Consider the following 23,710-nt stretch of genomic DNA (forward strand, 5'->3'; position numbering starts at 1 on the left):
GATGCCCTATGCTGACCAACTAAAAAAAGTCCAGCTATACTCTCTCGCATATCATCTACTCAGAGGCTATCTCTGCTTAACAAACAAGACCGTGTCAAACCCAAAGCTGTTGGACATGCTACATTTAAAGAAATCCCAATCCACGAGAGCCGCACGCTCCAGGGACCTAAACCTTGTTATCACAATGAACAAAACATGCTGGAGGGGTAGGTTCCTGACCCAGAGACTCCCCATACTCTGGAATAGACTGCCCATACATGTCAAGCAGAGTGCCTCCTTGGCCCTCTTCAAAAGAAACCTTGACGACTGGATGGGAGATAGGAAATTTACCCCGGGGATCACATCAGTCGCCCTGCTAGACAGGCGTCCAGGGAAGTAAATTTTGTGGGAAGAAATATCCAAGGAATTGTTATGGCTAGGCAAGTATAGGCCCTAGGGCCGATACCCTAGTACCAACCTATGAACCTATGAAATTAGAAACCCAAAAGACTTTGAGAAATTAAAAAATAGGACAGCTTGAGCAATGTCTGAAAAAAAAACGGATGGCCCATGGGCAGACATGCTGAGATGTCTGATAAATACCCCTTACCAAAGGAGTAAACAGGCCATATCAAAGTAACTCACACAAACGCTGACAACCAGTGGTAATAATCCTGGATAGGGCTCTAATTATATGTAGGGTACCAACTAGAAATTCTTCTCCACCGCTTACCATATGACTGCCATGAAGAAGGATTTCTTGCCTCCTTTAATACCTTGCTGCAATAGCCTCATAAAAAAGGTGCCTAAAAGATATTAGAACTGAATCATTCAGGCAGCCAGTTGGAAGTTGTTTGAGATTGGGGTGCCCCTGTCTTGTCCGAGTACATCCGATCTGTGAGGAAGCTTGTAACTGCATAAGAAGAGAGAACCAGTGATGCCTAGGCCAGAAGGGAGTCACCACAACAATTTTTGGAGAGTCCACCTAAATCTTCAGAATGACCCTGGATATTAGAGGAAAGGACAGAAATGCATACAGGTACATGACCAACCACGGGAATGAAAAGGCATTTGTTTTCCTGGCCTATCTGCAATGAGTCCTGGTCATACCTCTCAACTGTACAGAGTCCTGCAGAATGTCCAGATTTTCGCCTCATATTTTTGGCCTGTTCCTCAATTTTTCTGGCAAATCACTGGGATGACCTCCGGATTTGTAGCCACTAAATAATGACATACATTTGAGTTTCAGACTTCCGATCCTTCAGAAAATGTATATTAAACAAATCCTGTTACTCTAGCAACTGTCTAAAAGAGCAATATTTAAATTATGTCCCTATTTGTACCCCGAAGTTTGTCAAGCTTTGTGCAGATTTTTTGCATTAAGAGGTTGAGAGGTATGGTCCTGGTACAGAATTTACTTAAGTCTTCTGTTTTGAAACTAAGTGAACAGATCTATTGGAGGTGCTCTCCACAACTGGATCCATTCCTGGAAGACCTCCTCATTCAATTTCCAATTGTGAAGGTTTGGCCTGATACTGCTCAGCGTGTCTGCCTCTATATTTTGCTCTGATGGTATGCAAGATGCTGGGAGGGTCATACAATGCTGTATAACTAAATCCTAAGACATTACAGCCAGCCTACACATGGGATAAGACCTGGTGCCCCTTGCTTATGTTCAGTATCACTGTGACATACTCAATCACCTGAAACAGTCATGGGACCTCAGGTCACGACGAGATTCTACAGCATGCATCATAGCTAATACCTCTGATGTATTTTTTGTCTGCCTGAACTGTCCACAGGCTTCACATGTTTACTCCCACATAAAATACTCCTCATGCAAAAACTGAAGAGCATTACTGCCTCCACCGAATAAGTTCTGGATTGATTCAGCACAAAATTGGAATCTGAATATCAGATAAGTCAAACCATTGAATTTTTCTCCTGTAGAACCTGGCAAAAGGAATCATGAGACTCTCCGAAGCCATGAACCCTAAAATCTAGAGTTATTCTCTGGATGAAGTCTCAAACTGACTTAAGATCAGAAACGCTTCCAGATCACCTTTTCCTATGTTAGGAATGTCTTTGAAGAGATGCATGTAGAAAGCAGTCTAAAAGCACAATTCTCCATAAAGGAGTCAAATGGGACTTTTTAACATTTATCTGGAAGCCTAGATTGATAAAGAGTGAAGAAACCCATGTTAAAGGCTCCTGACATGGCAAAAGTCTCTGCAAAGAAGTACAGTTGTGTACACTTACCATAAATGTAGATGTTCGAGTGTATTCACTGTTGCACCAGGGCTGCATCTACCTCTACAGCTTTTCTCAGACGCGTCCCTACCAGGGACATCCTAGAAGCTGCTACCTTAAGTTCTGTACATACTTTCACCAAGCATTATCATTTGCCAATTTTCTCTAAATCCAGAGCTAGCTTTGCCACTGCAGTCTTGCAGGGCCTTATAGCTGGGCCCTATTGCTATCTAAACTCCTCCTCCCAACCATAGCTTTGGGAATCTACCCAAATGTAATGACTGCAACAGTGAAACACGAAGAACATAGTACAGTTGTGTACACTTAGCATAAATGTAGATGTTCAAGTGTATTCACTGTTGCAGTCCTGGTTACCCTCCCTCCAGCCCCCTAACTTCTTTTGGCTATACCTCTACTTTCCTTCATTATGCTTAAAAGCCATTTTGGTGTATTTGCTTTTTTGTTGAAGGTATATTTTTGTGCTTTTGTTTAATTGCTTCCCATTAGAGGGGCACCTGACATCTAGGGCATGAAAAACTGATCTAATGGCGTCGGCTGCATGTTTTATACCCCTGATGACCAGACGTCATGGAAGAAGGGACAGCAATCGACGCAGGACCCAAGACTTTGTTAATCAGGCTGACTGAGGGCAGTCTGCAAGCAGATTACCCAAATGTAATGACTGCAACAGTGAAACACGAAGAACATCAGTAAGTTACCTAAATAAGAAAATGTGAACACCTTGCAGTCTGCAAAGACCCATCCCTGGAGCTAGGCATTTTGTAAATACCCTAGGAGCTGTAGCTAACTCAAAGGGTAATGTAGATAATGGATAATGTGAATCATACACAGAATACAAGAAATTTTCTGAAGCCTGTGGCTATGGGAATGTGCAAAGCACCATTTTGGTCTACTGCCACCTTAAAATTCAGAAGAGGAATAATTAACAGTCCCTGAAGGGTCAACATTTTGAATTTCGGTACTTTCACAACCTGGTTGAGAAAGGAAAGACCTAGAACTGGTCTCCATGAAAGCCAATTCTTTTAAACAAAAAAACAATATGGAGTAGAAGCCTTCCTCCTTTTGGTCTAAAGGCACTGGAAGTAGGACTCCCAGGGTAAGCATGTGTTGAAAAACTTTAGGAAAGAAAAGGTTATGTGCTCACCTTAACTTTCCATATTTGTTGTCCATCTCGCCCTTCATTTTTACTGGATGGGTTCAGAGCCAATCCTCGGCTCTGACTCAGCCGAATACACTATCTCAAAGTCTCTAACTTGGCTTGCGGCAGAATAGGTATCCCATCATGCAGTGGTATAATTCTCCAGATCTTGTTTGCTGCCAATCATAAACAATGTGTCTAAATTAATAATGTGATATTAGGTAGAGAAATAAGGAAATTCAAAGCACCTCCTTTATTTAAGAAGGAAGCCCTCTCATCTAGATCCTCTAGGAATCCTTGGCTGGGAGGAGGTGGGAGTGTCATAAGAATGAAATGCGAGATGGACAACGAACATGGAGTGTTATGGTGAGTGCATAACTTCTTTATGTTGTCCTATCTCGCCTTCATTCTTAATGGATGGGACAGCGTCCCTAGCACCATTTCCCTGGGTGGCTCACAGAAGAATACCTTTGAGCACAGTGGAACCAAAGGAAGCCCTGTCCCTGGAGGCCAAATCAACTTTGTAATGAGAAATAAAAGTATGGGAACTTGCCCACGTAGCAGCAGCACAAATACTGTCCATTGACAATCTAGCTAGGTAAGCAGAGGATGTTGCCAATGCTCTGGTCAAGTGGCCTTTAACTTTGAATGGTTAACCCTTGTTATATGAGGTATATATAAAGGTAATGTAGTTTGAGAGCCATTTCACAGCATAATTTTTGAAATTGGCATGCCCTTTTTTTGCTTCGGAAAAGGAGACTAACAATTGATCCATTTTCTAGAAATCTTTAGTTCTATGCAGATAAAACCTAATTTGTCTATGCACATCCAATTGAAGTTTGTACTCTCTGCCTTGTTGTTATGATTGGGAAAAACACTGGGAGCTCAATAGATTGATTTTAGATCTTTTGGCACACAGGACAGATTAGTTTGTAGAGATAATCTATCCTTATGGAAAATTAAATATGGCGGCTTGATTGACAGAGCTTGCAATTCAGAGACTCTTCTTGCAGATGTAATGGCTACTACGAGAATAGTTCTCCAAGAGAGGAATTTGAGATCACATGATGATGAGGGCTCAAAAGGAGGCAAGGTTAGGTGAGTCAGGACAAAATTCAAATCCCATGGTGACAGAGGTTCTTTTATGGGAGGTCTCAATAAATAAGTGCCTTTCAAAAATGCTTTACACAATTTGGCTAACATACTCCTAACCTGATTTCACACAATGTGAAAATGACAGACTGCAGCTAGTTGTACTCTAATTGTAGCTGCGGCGGAGCCTTGCTGGAAAAGTTCTGCAAGAAATTCCATAATTGAATTAACTGGGGAAGAAAAAGAATCAATGTTTTTTTTTTTGCTTGCGCCCAAGTAGGAGAACTTCTTCAATTTACTAGAATATAACATTTTGGTAGAAGCCTTGTGAGATGATGACAAAATGTGTTTTACTGCTGGTGTGAAGTCTTGAACCCTAAGTTTGGAAGTGGAGCAGCCAAGCTGTCATATTGAGTCTACACAGCAGGATAAAATGTTCCAGACATACGAGTCAGAAGGTCTGGAATTGGGTCCAGAACCCATGGTTTTGCCTGTAAGTGAGGCCAAAGAAAAGGAAACCAAATCTGATGGTCAATATGGGGCAATGAGAATCAGCCCACTTCCCAAGGATTTTAGTTTCTGAATGACTTTGGGTATGAGGGGAAGGCATACAGTAGTCCTGAGGGCCAATCGTGAACAAGTGCATCTCTCGGTGTCTCCCCCAGGAGGAGGATTAGGGCAAAGTAGCTGCTGCAGCTGGTATTCATGGGAGTGGCAAAAAGGTCGTAGCAAGGCAGGCCACATTTTCGAAAAATCTCCTCCACTATGTTTAGGGTTACTAACCACTCGTGAGGCATTAATATTGCCCTGCTGAGCTTGTCCGCTATCATGTTGGATTTCCCTGGGATATGCACTGCTAAAAGAAAACCTTGGGAAGAGATTGCCCATAGCCATACTCTGTGCCTCTCAACAAAGGGGCTATGATCTGGTTCCGCCTTGTTTGTTTACGTACCAGACTACAGACATGTTGTCTGACTGGATTGCAATCATTCCTAGTGGAAGAGAGTCTTGGAGAGCATGCAATGTCAGACGCACTGCTCTCATCCCTAGAACACTGATGAGCAAATGGGCTTTGTGTTCTTGCCACGTGCCTTGGACCATTCTTCCCAGATAATGCCCCCCCCCCACTCTATCTGGGAGGCGTCTGTGGTCACCATAGCTACAAGTTGTTGTGGCACAAAGGGTAGCCCGATCACATGGTCAGACCAAAGCCACCATAGGAGATGTGTCTTGCATGATTCTGTAATTCTAACTAGTTGGGACATGGGAAGTTCTTGTAACGACCACTGAGCAAATAGGAGCCATTGAAGAATTCTAATATGCATCCTGGCTAGGGGGACTAAGGTGATCAATGAAGCCATGGTTCCTAGGACTTTCAAAATTGTCTTTGTCCTCACCTTTTTTCTGGGTAGAAGGTTGGCTATTTGTTGTCTGAGGACAGAAACCCTGTCGGGAGGCAGGCATGCTCCATCATGGAGATGGTGTAGAGATCTGCGCCTATGAATGTAATATGTTGAAAGGGCAACAAGGCAGATTTCTGTAAATTCACTGTTATCCCTAACCGAGAACAAGTTTGAAAAGTGATGTCCCTCACCTAAGTAGATGCTTGGTGGTGGCAGTTAGCAGCCAGTCATCTAGATATGGAAACACTTGGAATCCCAGACGTCTCAAGTGAGCCATGACTACTGCCATGCATTTGGTGAACACTCTGGGGGCTGTAGTGAGACCAAAGGGCAGAGCTCGAAACGGATAATGACTGGCTCCCAAGACAGAAGCATAAGTAACTCCTTGATGCTCTGTCCATTTTTATGTGTTAGTACGCACCTTGGAAGTCTAGTACGCACCTTGGAAGTCTATTGAGCACATCCAACAGTCTTTCCCTAAAAGGGAAGAACCGAATGCTGTGTCACCATTCGGAACTTGGACTTCTTCACAGATCTGTTTAATTTGCTGAGATCCAATATGGGTCTCCAGTCCCATTCTTTTTGGCACTAAAAAGAATCTTGAGTAAGTTCCGAATCCTATTTGGTCTGTGGGGACTTGTTGGATGATTCTTTTGTCTATCAACCTTTGAATTTCTATAGTTGCTTGTTCCCTTTGACTGGGTGGAACATCCAGGATTGTTCTGATCTGTGGGACAAGATGGTAAATGGGAATGGAATAGCCTCTGGGTATTATACTTTGTACCCACTTGTCTCTTGTGATATCTCGCCAGGCTTCTGGGTACAAAGTTAACCGCCTCCTGACTGCCTCCAGAGTAGAGCAGACGGGCCTCCTTTCAGGAGCGCTGGAAGGGCCGGCCGCAAAAGGAATCACAGTCATCCTGGTTTTGCAGACACCCTCTGCCTGTAGGACATCTACCATTATTGCCTTCCCTTCTGCACCTGGGGAAGGGTTCACCTCTTGCATCTTGAGAGCTCCCTGGGATCTTTAGAACCACATTTTCCCACTCTTCTGATCTTTAGGGTAAGGTCTTGAAGTAACGAAAAAACGTGCTCCAACAGCAGAGAGAGTTTTCCCTTCCTATCTGGTGAGTGTGTCCTTGATTTTGGGTCCAAAAACTGAGGAACCATCAAAAGGGGCGCTAGTAAAGGTAGACTTGAAAGGCTCCGCAAAGTTACACAAGCACATCCAGGAGTGTCTCCTCAGGCAAACCCCTGAACCCGGCTGCCCTGCTCGCTCCATCCATTGGATAGGACATTAGCCTCATGGAGGAGTTAACGATGGAATTTAAGGTAGACAGCTGGGAGGTTACCTTTTCTGACACCTCCGCAGCCAATGAACTTTGGAGAGTAACTCCTAACTCCTTCAGGAGATCTTTTTGTAGTCTCACAAAGTGAGTAAGGTAGTTCAGCGATCTAAGGGTAAAAGTTGCTGATGAAAAAATATGCTTCCCATACAGATCCATCATCTGGGAGTCCTTGCTCGGTGGATGGACAGATGAGGATGTTTCAGAAAGCTCCTTCTTGGTGGCTGCTGCCACCATCATAGCTTCTTCAGGAATGCCTTTCGTGAGAAATTCTTTTTCAGAAGAGGCTGATAAGAACTTATTTGGCCTCAGAGGGACTGGTTCCTTAGTATCTGATGACTCTGATCCCTTTTAATTAACCAACTTCAATAGCTCGTTGAAAGGTGGAGACACCCAGGAGGCTAAAGGTTGAGATCCAAAAGCCTTCAGGTATACCAACTCCTCATCAGAAGGGCTGAGGGTTTTCCAGCAACCTAGTTAAGGATTTCTAGGATATCTGCAAAAGAAATATCTTCAGAGGACAACCGTGGGGACCCTTCTGACTCCTCGAGGTCAGTGTCAGAGGTGATGGACTCGTCAGGGGAGTCTATACGCTTCCTCTTGCATGTTCTCTTTCGAGGAGCCTCCTCAGAAGGGCATTCTGGGGAGGTCTCAAAAGTGGGGTTCACCCAATGGGGCTCTCAGAGTCTCTGAATCTCTGCTGTCCTGTGGAAATGGTGGTGCCCAGACAGAAGCCGATGCCTTGGGGGGAAGAATTCTAGTGTCCTTGTGTAGAGCTACAGGCGGGGAAAGCACACCCCTCATCAGCTCGAAGGCAGATCCCCCCGGCTCCAAGGACACCTCCAGTTCTGAGGAAACGAGAGAGAATTTCAGGCTCCATGGAGATCAGCTCCGAGGCTGATGTAGGAGCTAAGCTCAGCCGAGCCTAAGCTCCAAGAGGTAAACTCGGGTCGGAGCCCCCCCCCCCAAAAGCCGACCAGAGACCTTTGGCTCCTAGACACTCCGGATGGCACAGAGAGTGTCAGAGCAGGGATTGGTTCCGAAATCTCCTGAAGGGGTCTCATTACAGAAGAGTCAACAGTAAGAGGTACCTGGCATTCCAACTACGTAGATCAAGCTTGGCTCGGAGGAGGAACAGTCGTGGATGTAATAGTCTTGGATGGGTCCGAAACCAGTTTGGTTGGAGCTGAAAATAATTTAGCCAGTGCCGGCGACTTCAAAAGTCTGCGCACCACCCTGTCCATGTCACTGTCCGATAAACTCCTGGAGGACCTGGAGGAGAGGGTTGGTGAGCGAGATCTCTCCAATGTAGGAGATCTCAAGTTAGGGAGACCGGCAGAAGTTCAGCAGACCGGCTCAGAAGGCCGTGGAGACGAAGGACTTGGTTTGTCCAAATCTATGATCTCTCTTGGTTCACAGGGCTGTGGAGCCGAGGAGGTCAAAGTATCAGAAGTTTTAGTCACTTTTTGAGGAGGGTCCGAATGAGCTGAAGAAGTGGGAGATTGCCTCTTTGTAGGCTTTTAGTGGAAGGTGACTTGCTAGAAGAAGAAACAAAGAACAAAACCTTTTAAGATAAGCAGGTATTTAGCTCTCTAACTAAAACGAGCTAATACACACGGATAAGGAAAAACACACTAACTATTCTACCGTAAACTACTACTACACCCCTACAAAAACTAACGGAAAAAATAGAAAATAATCTTGCGACTAACAATGGCCAACAAGCAACCATACAGTAGCAAGATTAAATTGCACTAGTTACTACAGCACACTAAAAATAGAGAGAGACTAAACAACTAAATATTACTAATCCTAAATATAAAAAAATATATAAATTTTAAAGAACTTAGCCACGGCCAAGAAGAAAGCATCTGAACTTGTAAAGTGGCAAACAAGTTCTGGGGAATTACACCACTGCAAGATGGGATATCTATTCTGCCATGAGCCAAGTTAGAGACTTTGAGCTAGTGTATTTGGCCGAGTTGGAGACAAAGATTGGCTCCTAACCCATCCAGTAAGATTGAAGGCGAGACAGGACACTAACATCTCCAGTTTGGTGGGTAGAAAGACTTTTCCCTGAAAGGAGATGTGTGTATCTTAGTGCAAACTGTAACCTCCTGAATCAGTATTTCTAACCACTACCCAAGTGCCTAAAAATGTTGCCAAATGGAAAGAATGATAGTTTAAAGGGCAGACTTAGATATGCAGGGACAAGAGGGGAGGTAGAAGGAATGCTGGCATAGTCCTTCTGAAATTGTAGTTTGCCTCTTTTTTGAGAGGATCCTTTTTGCTTTTTTGGTTCTCCTCCTGCCATAAATTTTTTTTGAGTGCCAAAAGATGGCAGAGATTTGATTCATACTTTTGTCTTAAAAAGGGGGATTTCCAAGATTTATAACATGGGTCTTGAAAACCCTTAGTAACTGAATTAAAATTTCCCTCTGTAAAACTGCTTGAGAACACAAGCAGAATTAGGGCCAAACAAAACATCCTTGTCCTAAAGTAAAATGTTAAATCTCAGTCTTAACCTCATCAGGTAACTTGAGTACACACCCAGGCTTTTCTTCTCAAAACCATAAAAATAATAGTTGCCCTAGATAAAGTATTTGCATAAGCACACACATTTTTCAAAGCATGTTTAGACACCTGAAGCAGATGGAAATTTTAAGTTTCAGACGGGACCTATCTTATGAAGGAAGTGTGGCAAAACAATCCCACTAGATGTCAATAACCAAAAGAATAAACTTGAGGAAGGTAATTTTCTTATAAAATCTGTCCAATACCTTACCTGTTTCTCTGCATGGGATGGGTGGTATTAAATATTCTGACTTTTTGGGGACGGAAGGCTGAGGGACAGAGTTATTTGCAGGCAACACTTAACACACCCTCCAAGGCTGGCATAATAGGAGCATGCTGCATTACATAATATAGCCTCAGTTTAGGGGAAACATGCACTGTTTCTAATAAAAATACATCACTCACTTTGGAATTAAGTCTTAAAAAAGGAAAACTCTTCTAATGGAATTGGAGAGGGCAAACTTTCTCCCTCAGATTATAATCTTGAGAATCAGACAAAGAAAAAGCCCCATCTCTATGGCAGAATCGTCTTAAATATTTTCCTTAAAAATATACTTACCTAGTTAGTCTTCTAGTATGGATTTCTGCTCTTCAGGATAGAAAACTTGCAATAAACTCCTGGATGAGGTAAAGGAAATTATTCTTATGCTCAGATAAAATATCTTTGCATGAGCAATATCTAACATTTTCTTTCTTTGATCAAGGGACAATCCCTGGAAGTAGATCGACAACTGGCACTTCATCCTGTGCAAGAGGTCCGCCTCTTTCCCAGCTCCTAAGAGAACCACTTCCAAGAGAAACTCCCACATCCAAAGGGCAATGATTTTCCCATACCTAAACTGGACACTGAACAGCCACAGAAAACATGGGTAACTCCTGGTCCACGCTGAGGAATAATGAATACACCAGAAGAACCCAGAGAAACCAGAGTAGTCTGAGGAATAGATGGCCACTGCAGTCAGCCATCATTGGCTGAGGCACTGGCTGAGCCCACAGAATAGGCAAGGGCTTCTGCTCCTTTTTTTGATTTTTGTTTTTTTTTGGGTACAGAGGCAGAATAAATAGCAGGACAGGTATAATAATCAATACTGTATACAAGGTAGAAGCCTGATTCGGCAAGAAGCCTACCAGTAAGTGTTGCTGGGAATAGTAGGTCAGAAAGTAAGCTGCCAGACAAATGTTAACAAACAGTACACACACTTGTACTTTCCCATGCAGTCCCTCAAAATTCAAAAGTAAAAGCACAAGCAGTAACAAAAACTTTGTCAGAACTCAAAGTCCCCTTCAAAGAAAGTCTACGGACAGAAAACAAGAAATGAAGGTAAACCAGCACTCTGTGTGTACAAGCAATAAATATAAAATACATTTTTAGCCCTAAAATACACGCTCTGATGCTTAAACATAACGTCAAGCAAAATGTCTCAAACAGTAAAATAATGAAGGCAAGTTGTCAGGAAGTGTACAAAAACACCAAAGTATTCAAACACCATTTGAGGTACACTTCCCAATCTTTAAATCCTTTCACTTCAGTTAAAATGTCTCAAAAGCAGTCTATTTTTCACTCAGAAGCAGCTCTGGTATTCAATACGCCCTATTCTGCAAATATTTTCTAACAAGAAACTTCTAATATTAATAAAATGTCTGGTGGTACTCGGAAAAAAAATACATCAAAATATTTAAAAAGGCACTGCGTGGAAGGGTTCCCCTAGAGAGACTTATGTGACAGAAATGAAGCCTGTAGCCAACTGCTACTCCTGTGAAGCCTCATAGTTGCTTTCCACTGAGGCAGCAAGAAAGTGATGAAGTTCTCTCTGCTTATTCCCTCCCGGGGGCTAGCCAATCACCAGTCAAGAGTGTAGGTGTGGGAGGGAGCCACAGCTTTCCAAAGACTGGATTGGTTAAAACCCACATAGCCTAAGGTTACTGCAGCAGTGAGAATGATGAACATCTGCAAGACAGGAAATCTCTTTCAAACTACTGGAGTCAATTCCAGACATTGTGTCACACACTTTCTGAACTGTTTTGTGATCAACAGGAAAGGACTAGAATGAAGATGAAGGGACTGCTTGCTTGTACTGGTCTAAGAGCAAACTCATGAACTAGTGTCTCATTTACCAGATCCAAGTGCAATAAAGCTCTCAAAGGAAGGCATTATGTTTACAACAGTTATTTAACTGCAAATACACTGACACTTACAAACTCTACCAAATGCAGGTGCACTGACATGCAAAGGAACGTAATTAACTTTAGACAGCAAAATAAGAACTAATCACATGACAAAAAGTAAACAAAAATGTTTAACAAAAAATATAAAACATATTAAAAACTGTTTACAGAACATTTTCAGTTTACTAAGAAAATGCTGTATGACAGGCTAATATAAAAAAGCCTTGAGTACAATGATTTAGACTAGTCAGTCTAATCAAGGGATACCTGCAAGTGAAGAAATGACAACATAAAATGGTGTAAAGTTACTGGCCAATAGGTAAGAAACATATAATGCATTAAATATAACCAAAAATACACCAAGGTACCACACAATAGCGTCTTTATTACACAAAAAGTTAGAACAGTGGTGAGCGCTTTCGCAAAACTATTTGCTTCATCATCATCTTGATGAAGCAATTAGTTTTGCGAAAGCGCTCACCACTGTTCTTATTTTTTGTGTAATAAAGACGCTATTGTGTGGTACCTCGGTGTATTTTTGGTTATATATAGTTCTGGTTTTGTGCACCTGGGTTTTACATGAAGCCGTTTCGCTTTTTATACATATAATGCATTAACCCTGAAAGCTTTGCCACGTCAACTACCAACTCCAACTTGTTAAATCCATTTTCATTCAATGGTACTACAAAATTAAGGAATAGTGAAGATAAACAACAAGCGAGTTGAAAAGAATTACCTTACTATAGTCCATTGAGATACTGCTTTTCTTAGTACAGCTATCGGATGTAAATTTGTCTGTGCTGCTCATGCACTTGCATTGCTTTTTTATGAGGAAGCAAAACTCTGCAGACTGAGTGTTCCATGATGGAAGAACATTTCTAATGTGCAAGCTCTAGGCTGCTCTCGCAAACAAAATTATCCCAAGCATTCTAGGGATGACGCAATAGACTTCAAGAGTTGCTCTAACAATAATCCTGACTTCATTTCTCTCTACGAAGAAACAGTCTGCAGCTGATGAAATGACATCCACTACTGCTCAAACCTGCCAAGCAACATTGACTTTCTAAAACCTCTACTGAGGTAGAATCTGCTATCTAGCTTTAGTAAAAATAATTTTGGGAGGGATGGCAGCAGTAGCCTGCAAATGTACAGAAATCTGCAGATACCATAGGCCACTCCTGACATTTTAAAAATAAACACAGTAAGAAAAAAAAAAGCTACAAAAACTAGAGCCAACAAACAATTCTTCCCATATTAATGGATGATCTGCTGCTTTTCAATATGCAAATACCAAGCATCCCATGAATAACCCAACTCACAGTCATCTCCTGTTCCTTCCCCACCTCTTTTTCGAGAATGGCCAGGTGTTTCTTGGACAGCTTCTCAGCCTCAGCACTGAAGTTGTTGCGCTGTGTCTCTAATTCCTTATCCAGTCGAAGCTGGTGCTCATCTAGTTCAGCCTTCAGCTTGTTTTCAAGTGCCATCAACTGCTTCTGATGTTGCCGTCGCATTCTCTTGTAGCCAGTCATCTGCTCACGCAAAGCTGAGTCCTCTTCATGTTCTTGGATCTGACGAGTAACCTGCCAAAAGATGCTGAAAATTGCTGCTATTTGCCTTTGGGGCCTTTTGAAAGCTATGGCTACTATCTTTCCATGCACTATTACTACCATTTTTTTCATGCATGGTTTGCCCAACATGCACAGACTACATACCCATCAAAGAACACAAATTCTAGTTCACTGTGGATGTTAAAGAAATTTGGAAAATGGACTGCACAACACAAAGACAGAAGTTACATGCATTGATACAGCACCTCAGAAAGGAAGAAAACAAATTAAACATTTCCACTTATTGTTAACAGTGGTGACACAGGGATTTGCAAGCACTCCCTTGGAAACAGGGAATCAAACAGCTGCAAGACTTCCATTAATAACTATAGTTAACAAATGCATCTGCAAAAGTTAGTACATACTGCTGTCCTCGGGATGGGCTACAAGGCTAGCACTTTGAATAACTTTCATGTACAACTAAAAGGCAGATGTATATGCCTGACAGAGCAAGCATATTAACAGTACCCGAACTGACTCTGAACAGACACCTAAAGGCTTTTATGGAGTCATATAAAAGTGGCCTAATTTACAGTTATTCTGATCAACAAATCCCTGACAGGAGCTAAATACCAGCAGTTTTACATATACCATATCTACTAATTTTTTAAATGCAATCCTCCAGAGTTTATCTCCTTTGACACAATGCATCTGGAAAACACAGAACTCCATGAAGATGACTGAAATGTCCTGATCATCACTATCTGTTTATATATATATATATATATATATATATATTTAACTTTTTAATGTAATACAAGATATCTGTAAAACATACAGCTGCATGAAAAGTGTAATGCAAAATACATCTCCACCGTACTGTCATGTACATTTTGACACATTAATAAAGCTGTGAGCTACATGCTTTCTTATGAATTCTAATGTCCTTGAGATACACACCTGTGGGAGATAGTCACACAATCTTTAAGAGAGGTCACCAGATCACTGTAAACAGTAAATCAGTAAATCACAACTACTCGGCTTATTCAACAGTGGAGCTATACTGGTCTGGACATTTCTGTCTACTGTTCTTTCTGAAAGCCAATAGAAGACCAAGGCCAGTATAGGTATAGATTATCAGTAGGACTTGGGGAACAGACACACAAGTACGAATAAAATATAAAAGATAACTATTCTATCCCCTTTTTAACTTAAGCCTCCTTCCTCCTTAAACTTGCGGTTGTAAAATCTCTTTACTACCTCTGTGTCACCTGCACTTCGCAATGCAGTCTAACACTCCCTTTACCCTCAATATCCCCCATACATTCAAAAATATAGCATCACAATAGACCTGGGTGTACACATCTCCTCCTTACTGTCCTTACTGCTCTTCACTCTCATAAACCTCCACAGCATCTGCACTTACCTGGTCACCTCCACAATTTACCACTTAGTAAAACACATTTCCATAAAGACCCATCATATCCACACTCTTCCTAAAACGTAACACTAGACTTAATCCTGGCCCTTCAATCAGCATTAGCAATACAAAAGCAGTTCAATAAGCACCATTACAGGCTCCCTCTTAAATGCTCACATCAGAAACAATTAAATTACTGCATTCCTCTCAGGCCATGACTCAGGCAAAGCCAAAGTCACAGAGTTGTGGCTCAAAAACGGGGTCCCCTAACTTTCAGCACCTACTGCCAATCAACAGCAACTTCCACATCCCCGTGTCTGACAAAAGTGCAGGGTGAGGCTTATTACAGCTGTAAAAATTCTACCTCAACCCACAGTCAATGCACATCCTGACTCAGACAAAAATTAGACACTTGAAACTTTTCCTAAATTTAAAATAAACTTCCCTTTCTAGTCAATGCCCACATACAAACTCCACTCATCTCTTAAATTTAAAACCCTCATTACAGATATAAACTTTTGCAGCACCCAACTATAACAATTTCATCACTCAAACGTTTTAGTCTCAAATTCATTTGTTCCCCAAGTCCAACAGCATGGCTGAATTCCTGGCAAATGTAAGCCTTCTTCAATTAATCACGGAGCCTACTCATCCAAACCTCTACTTCTACAGACACTCCCCTTCCCTGTTCTAGTTTCACATAGTTGTCACTAACAGTCCATCTAGAATCTCAAACCTCACCATACAGCCTCAATCATTTATTGATATAAAGTAGCTTCTGTTAAAAGAAAAAGCAATACCTTTTTTCCTGAACAGATTCAAAATTCTGAATCGGTACAGGAAGTTGAAGGAATAGACTTCTGAGTCAGACTCAGGAAAGCTCAGTTTCTGAATCTCTCTGTGAATGTTTCTTTTTGAGACTTTTATCCGAATGTGTCAGTGTTTTCTGGGAAAGACCACTGAGGTTTCTCAGTCCCTCAGAAAACACTATGACCTGTTACAGAATGAATTTCCAGAACCTTCGCCAATTCCTCCAGTTCTGTCAGCTTTGGAGGATGTGCGTTACTGCCAGCAATTTCCTGATAGTCAGCTACCCTAAAAAAGCAGACAGTATGTATAATGTTCCTCAGTCTTAAGTTTTTATACACTTTTCCCAAACCAGACCCAGCAGTTAAAGCTTTAGTTAAGCTGACTGCTGCTAAACATTTAGTTAATTCCAATCCTACTCTCTCTAAGGATGGGAAGTTTGAGTAGTACAGGAAAAAAATGTATGCTTCTTCAACTTTTTTTTTTTTAATTTTGAACTGTGAGGCTCATATGCTAAAGTCTGTCCTTACTGTGAAAGTATGAGAAATGTTTTGTCTGCAGTTTCTTCTTGTGAAGGAAAATCTGCTTTAAATAATTCAGTTTTTTCTACTGCATAGATCACAATTCATTGTTTTACACTGTGTGTGTATGACTAAATTGATATCTCCTCCAAGCCTGCGGCCACTGCTACGGTTTTGGGGAGGTTTGCCCAACTGCATTCTCAGACTCTACCAGATGATGACAAAATGAGATTTTAAATTCTCCTTTAGATAGAGATCGTTTTGGGACTCTCTACTGCAGAGGTGATCAAAAAGTGTGAAGAAAGGGGTAAGTTGACACAGGTAATCTCTTAAGATTTTTCAGTGCTCATCTTCCATATTTTTTAGGGTATTTGCTAACCTCTCATCCAATTTTGGCAAAAGATACAAGAAGGCTCAATAGCCTGAAATAAATCCTGAGTCAAACCCAGTAAACTACTCCTACAGAAATATGAGGAGGAGTAAATACAGGTTTCGTTTTGTTTCTTTTTCACAAGTAGAAGGTGCTCTGAAGCTTTGGGAGCTGGTTGGCTGTTTTATCCTATTGCAGGATACAACTCCTACAAGCTAAGGCTACTGCAGCAGTGATTATGAACATTCCCTTTTTTTGTATGACCAAGTCAACTTTGTAGGGGTACCTTATAATGACGACCCCTGGCCAAGATGAAGATGGGGGAAAATACAATTGTATATACTAACCATAAATGCAGATGTTCGAGTGTATTTACTGTTGCAGTCCTGACTTGTGGGATTTCCCGCCGTGGAAGCCCTTGGCCAGCCTGACTACCAGAGAAAAACCTCTCTCCTCCTACAGCTGGCAGATGCGCTGACCGATGTCAGTACAGGTGGGTATAAGGAGTCAGCTGACACGATCTCAGTTTTTTCTTACCCCCCCCCCCCCAATGGTAGGAGTCCTCCTAGATGGACGGCAAAGTCAAGGGAAAGAGGCAAGACGAGGGACCCCTTGACTAAAGAAGATACTTGTTCAAGCCTACTCTGTAGCTGGGGGGAATACTTCAACAGTGAATACACTTGTACATCTATATTTATGACAAGTATACACAACTGTACTAGGTTCTTTGAGTTTCAGTGCTGCAGTCCTGACTTGTGGGAGAATTTCCAAAGCTGAGAAGATTGGTGGAAGGTGAGGAAAGGATGGCAGTGGCAAATCCTGCTCTGGACTTGGGAGAAGGCTGATAAGTGGTAATGTCTGGTGAAGGTATACAGTGAAGACCAGGTAGCAGCCTTCCAGATGTCCTTAGAGGGTACCCGTTTTAGGAAGTAGAGGCAGCAGTGTGTCCTGACGTCATCAAGGGGCTTCTTACCATGACGGTTGTAAAAGGAGATACAGTGAGAGATCAATTTAGAAATGGAATTTTCCCTTCAAAACTAGAGGAAAAGGCCACAAACAGCTGGTCTCACTTTCTCAAAGTCTTTGTTCTGTCAAGATAGTAACAAAGCTGCCTATGCACATCCAAGGAATGAAGAATTCCTTCCCCTATGTTTTGTGGCTTGGGGAAGAAGGTAGGCAGATGTATGGCTTGCTTTAAAGAGGTGTCTATCATCACCTTAGGCATAAAAGGAGGAGTTAGCCCTGAGTGAAACTGTCTGGATGGAAGATCAAGAAAGGTGCCACTGCCATGAGTGCCTGCAGTTCAGAAACCCTTCTAGCAGAAGTGAAAGCTAACAAGAAGGCAGTCTTCCATGTCAAGAATTTTAAGTCAGCTGAGACAGCTGGTTCAAATGGTGGAACAGTAAGTTTTTCCAGAATAAAATGAAGGTCCCAGTGTGGCGCCAGAGGTCTTCTGGATGGCCTGAAGTGGATCACCCCCTAAGAAATCGTTTCATAACAGGGTGAGAAAAGACAAGTGATTGGGCTGAAATAGCCAGGCATACTTTTTTTTATGAAAGAGTAAGACAGGCCTCTGTCAAAGAGATTTGCCGGATGGGACAGGAAGACTGATATTGGCTAGATGGGGTTTCTGAGCATTCTGTTCCCTACACCAAGTGGAGAATCTCTTCCATTTAGCCACATAAGATTTCCTGGTGTCGGGCCTTCTGGCCTCTCTAAACATGTCCTGAACCTGTCTGTCCAGGATAGGATCCCTACAAGATGTTAAAGGTATTCCCAATACTGATAATTTAATAATCTGCAGGTTGGGGTGCACAATGTTTTTCCATTGTTCTGTGTCAGGACCCTCCTAAAGCTCTGACTGGAGTAAACTGCCCAAGCAATGCAAGTAGTGCTCCTTTTTAACCATTGCAGGCTTCACATTGGTTAGGTAAGAGACTCTCTCTCTCAGCATAGGCCTGTTTTCCATCTACTAAGATAGGATATAGCCTCTTGTGGTAGTCTGGTATCCTTGTTGTCTCCAGACAACTTACTGCTGCCATCCGGTCATTCCCACTTACTGGCTCTTCCACTTTTTGTTCCCCACCTTGCTTCCATGGACATCCATATGCTACATGGCCCCACTGGTTACATTTAAAACATTTAATCTTTGATTCTGGCGGTGTACTTGAACTAGTGGCTTCCCCTGCTACAGGTGGACTCTGTTGGGGTAGTTCAGGTTGCTCACCATGGGTTCCCTTATAGCCATGTGCAGCACTGGATATCCCTTTCTTGTGCAGGTATGCCCTGCTTGCTAGGTATAGGTCCCCTTTTTTCCCCAACTCATCTGTGGCATTACATTCTCTATCTGCCAACCAGATTCTCATGTCCTCAGGCTAAATGCTAAGGGCTTCTTCCCTCACCAAAATGTCTGCCAGCCCTTCAAAATGGTGACCTGACACCCACTCACTCACCTATGAAAATAAGTGCTTAATTCAGCAATATAGTCACACACACTTTCATATGCCTTGTATCTATGCTCAAAAAACTTTTTTTTCCTATAAGCTTCAGGTGTTAACTTAAAACACTCTAATAAACAATGTTTAACAATATTATAATGTAAGCAATCAGTATCAGACAATTGAATAGCAGTTACAGCTTAACCATGGGGTAAAGGGGGTCACGAGCCATACCCAAAGCCCTCGGTCACCATTATACTATTTACAAACCCTTTCAAATATATGAATAAAACTATCAAAATTACCCTCTGTAAATTGTGGAAGAAATTTACTGACCTTTATTGCTTCTGGGGGTCAGTTATTCCCTTTCACATTACCTCCATGACCCTGGCGAAGAGTCAGCATCTCTTTTTCGTGTTGCCTTTGCCTCTCATTTTCAGCTCCCAGACGTCTCAGTATCTCTGCTGATTCTAATGCCATCTGTTTCTCCTTTTCTTCAGCCTCCAAACACCACAATCTCCCTGCTGATTCTTGTTTTAACTATCTGGTCTCCATTTCAATTCTCTTGAACTCCAGATGGATTTTTAAGTCCTCTGATGCAAAGCTGAATTATCCATTTTCTGAGAGTTGTACATCCCCAAGGCCAGGCTTGGTTGTCCTCCTGGTTGCTGGTCTGTGATGCAGCTGTGGTTAAGGCTGCAATCATTTCTATTTTAGTCAGATTTGCATGAACCAACCCTTTGTCTTGGCAAATCTCAGCCAACTAGCTCCTTGTCAGCTTGCCATACACCTCTGCTGACATCCTTGCCTGCTCTTCCTGACTAAGCTAAACAAAAAATAAATAAAACTATTGTGATATGAAACTCAATGTTCACTGTGTGGCTGCTTGGGAGTACAAACACCTTCTTTAATGACCACTGTTTACAGGCTACAGGAGTTCAATATCTACACCAATGAATCCCAATATGTGATATGGTGATCCCACCAGTGCCAACCAATAAAATGTGACAATCCACCACTGGACCAGTAATCAAGGAGCCTCAGTCCTCACCACTGGCAACAGTGGGGGACGTACACTGGGAGGATGACAAGTACACACAGTATTGCCAAATGCAGCTGTCTGCATCAAGTGCAATTTCCCTTAAGAGCACACAGAGACCACAGACAGTCAGGACAAGTTTCTTCCACTTTCTCCAGATCCCCAATAAGACTCCCCACTGACACAGCTATAGGGTTGAGATCTCAGCTGAGTGGCCAGGACAAGACCTCCAGCATACTCTCTGTCCAACCAGTGCTTCATGTCCCTGCCCAAGTAGGTGACACACACACAATGAAGTTTGATTTACACACATGGTAAAGCCTGGCATGGGTTTACTAGCTATGCCCCCCCCTTTTTCGCACAGTATAAGGTAGTTATCACTGCCACCAGCCAACTCCTTATCAGCAACTTTAAGGCCCTTAACAAAGGGTGTCTAATCGTACTGTGTAATATTGATACTAATACAAATGGTAGTTTGACCAAGAGCAAGGCTATAAGGAGTGGCCCACAGCATCACCACATAAACATGTGAGTAGTCTCAAAACTAAAATCTCTACAGAAATAAGCCACAATGAAAGGTTTAAACATACTTAATAAAAAATAGTAAAACAACAAGAAAATACTCAGTATACATTCACAGTGACATCAGTGCTCAAAACTACAGGAAATATTTAAAACACTGCAGGACAGTCTCAAATAAATAAAGAAAAAAACATCTAAACTATGTTTCACTAAATTCTTGACTGAATCTGAGAGAATTACTATAAACTTGTTAACTTACTTAAGAGCAAGGCAGATGTGGTGAATGGATCTTCTAGTTGTTGTCAGGTCAAAGACAATGCTGAATGCTCTCTCTCTCTCTCTCTGAGATTTCTTAAATTAATATATTAAATATTACTGCTGACATAGCTTGCAGAATGACAATTTCTTGTCATCTGACTCTATCCCAGGTAAAACCCCCACTGCTGGAAGCTAGCAGTATTTAGCATCTACCTGTAAAAATACATAGACCTCAGAGCTTTGGCAGTTAGTGGAGATCATAAATCAATTGTAGTAATTAGTTCGCTCAGAAGACAATACAGAAAGTTTCCCAGCACAGGAATTGTGCGTCTGTACCTGCCATAAAGTAATTTAATTTCAGTTATTTTTCTGACGTTTTGCTGGACTGAAGTAAACCTCCTGTTTTCCAGCTTCCACTGTTAAAATATATACATTTAAACAGTTAAAAAAGTGCATGTACATTTCTGTTCTATTCCAGTAGGGCATGCCGTGGTTACATTTTAAGCACAAGCACTTTATAAAATATCTTTACAACACACATCTGCACAAATGTAGTTTGATACATACATACATGACATACAGTTGTAATACATTTGTAACACAAGCATCTTATACGAAATCATGTTGATATTCACAAATGATATATAATTAAATTACAAAATTCCAGATAGCTGGGCTGGCAGTATCTCCTTTCGTCACACCATCCCTTCCAAACTCCTTCGGCACCACCCAAGTCATTCAAACTTTTCCTCTCTACACCACCAAACTGGCATCTAGTTGCTAATTTTTGCAAATGTTTAAGCTGTAAATTACTGCAAGACTAGAATGAATAGAAATGCATACAACTGCAAACGGTGAGATATATTTATATATAATGCACAACTTTTTCACCAACAACAGAATTTATGCCAGGGTTGACATTTGCAGTTTTCCTTCTAAAATGCAGGGTTTTAAAACCTAACAACACAAATGAATAAGTGAAGTCCAGCAAGATCAATACATTCCATAACTGCAGAGGAAGAGGCAGCCAAGATGCTTTAAAAAATCCAAATGGGCCATCTAGGGGTCAATGACTACAAGCTGTTCATTTAACAGATCATTGTTCACATTTTTCCCCACAATAGAATTCAACTGCTTACCAGTTAGAGCAAAACATTTTTTTCTCATACTCCTTGAAACAAAATGGAAAGGATGCCCTTGTCAGCACATTTTTTTTTTTAAGTATAATTACTCGGAGTACACTTGCTACAGTATGAACCAATGTTACAGATGCGGATTACAAAATTCAGAAAACCTTTATTCCTATGACCTGGTAAGATCTAAAATAGCTGGTGTCAGCACAAGCACAGGTAAACCACTGTTAACAATAAGAGGAGAGATCAAAGTGAAGTAACCAATGCCTTACTTCACTTTCTCAAAATTCACAAAACAGCAACATGCATGCTGTATAATATCAGAAACCAAAAAGGTAGTCTCAAAAGATTTGCTGCAACACTTACAAAGGAATTCTTACAAAGGAAGTTAATACATCATGACAACACAAATACTTAAACAGAAATAAAGATAAATGCTACCACCTAGTTATGAAGTACATGCCACGCTTACCAAAGAGGCAGTTCTAATTGTGGCAAAATGGTCTCGATTGCGGTAGTATGCCCTCCGTCGAGCTGCAGAGGCCTGCTGGGATTCCACCTCAGGCTGGTAGGGGTCATCGTAAATATTGTCATGACCCTAAATAAGGAAAGTGGAGGAATGAAAAAATAAATTCTTGCACACACACTGGGCAAATTTAATGAGTTATAGTCAAAGAAAGATACCCTTGTCAAACAGCAAACAAACCGGGACTGAATGCAAAAAAAACTATTTTAAATGCAAATGTATAAAATGCTAGAGTAATGCAATTATGTTAAGCTTCGCATTTTTCAAACTAAAAAAAAAATAAAATAAAAAAATAAATAAATAAATAAATAAAAAATTGTCCGAGTTAGTGGAAAGCACACTCCACAGCAAACAAGCTTAATAAGCCTTCTCAATCAGCTAATTAAACATACAGAAAATTAATTATTTTTAACAGAAAAACAAAATAATTGTATAACCAGTCTAAGCAAGAGACAACATTCATGACCAAAGTTACAAGCTTGGGGCTTCAGGACATTGAAATGCAGCCTTTAAAAAGAAGGTTTACTTCTGCAAAAGACAACATTCAAGGATACAAGCTGCAAGAATGAATAATATATTCATGTACTTTTCTTTGCCAAAATTCCACTACTATCTTTATGCAACATTTAATAACATGAAGCAGCAGAATTTAAATATGGAAAACAGAGCACTCAAAGGAGAACTTAAACTAAATGTACTAGTATAGTGAAGACCCCTGCCACTGCTGAGTTGGGGCCTTAAGTTTCCATCTTCCATGCACTAACAGGCACATGCTGCATGTTGGGAGGACTGTAACTGCAATCCTCAGAACTATGTACATCACTGTAAGCGAGAACAGGAGAATATATATATATATATATATATATATATATATATATATATATATATATATATATATATATGCACCAACACCAAGTTCGTGATGTCTAAGTACTCTTACCCTGAGGTATACAGACTTTAGCAGTGTTAGCATTTCTATATTAAAAAAATGGGGGGATGACAGCCCACTATGAGAGGATGCCCCCCCCCCCCACAAATAAAACCATGAAAAGTGTGTGATAGTGGGTTTTAGAAGCGATAGTTACTCACTCTGAATTCCAGTTTAATTTTCAAATGGTTGGGACTCATTTTCAGGTCTTGCACTTTTGATAATAAGCTTG

General features: G+C 41.3%; 1 protein-coding gene across 1 annotated transcript in view; it reads right to left on the minus strand.

Moving 5' to 3' along the window:
- TAOK2 (TAO kinase 2) overlaps positions 1–23,710 on the minus strand; it is a gene marked incomplete in the record, with an annotated part of 2,530,163 nt that overhangs the window by 955,507 nt on the left and 1,550,946 nt on the right. The window contains 2 exon segments of the mRNA XM_044086327.1: positions 13,289–13,549; positions 22,497–22,622. Coding sequence (XP_043942262.1) covers positions 13,289–13,549; positions 22,497–22,622 — 387 coding nt within the window.

The sequence above is a fragment of the Protopterus annectens genome, chromosome 10.part0 (genome assembly GCF_019279795.1).
Source record: "Protopterus annectens isolate FY-2018-M chromosome 10.part0, PAN1.0, whole genome shotgun sequence".
NCBI classification, from domain to species: Eukaryota; Metazoa; Chordata; order Ceratodontiformes; family Protopteridae; genus Protopterus; species Protopterus annectens.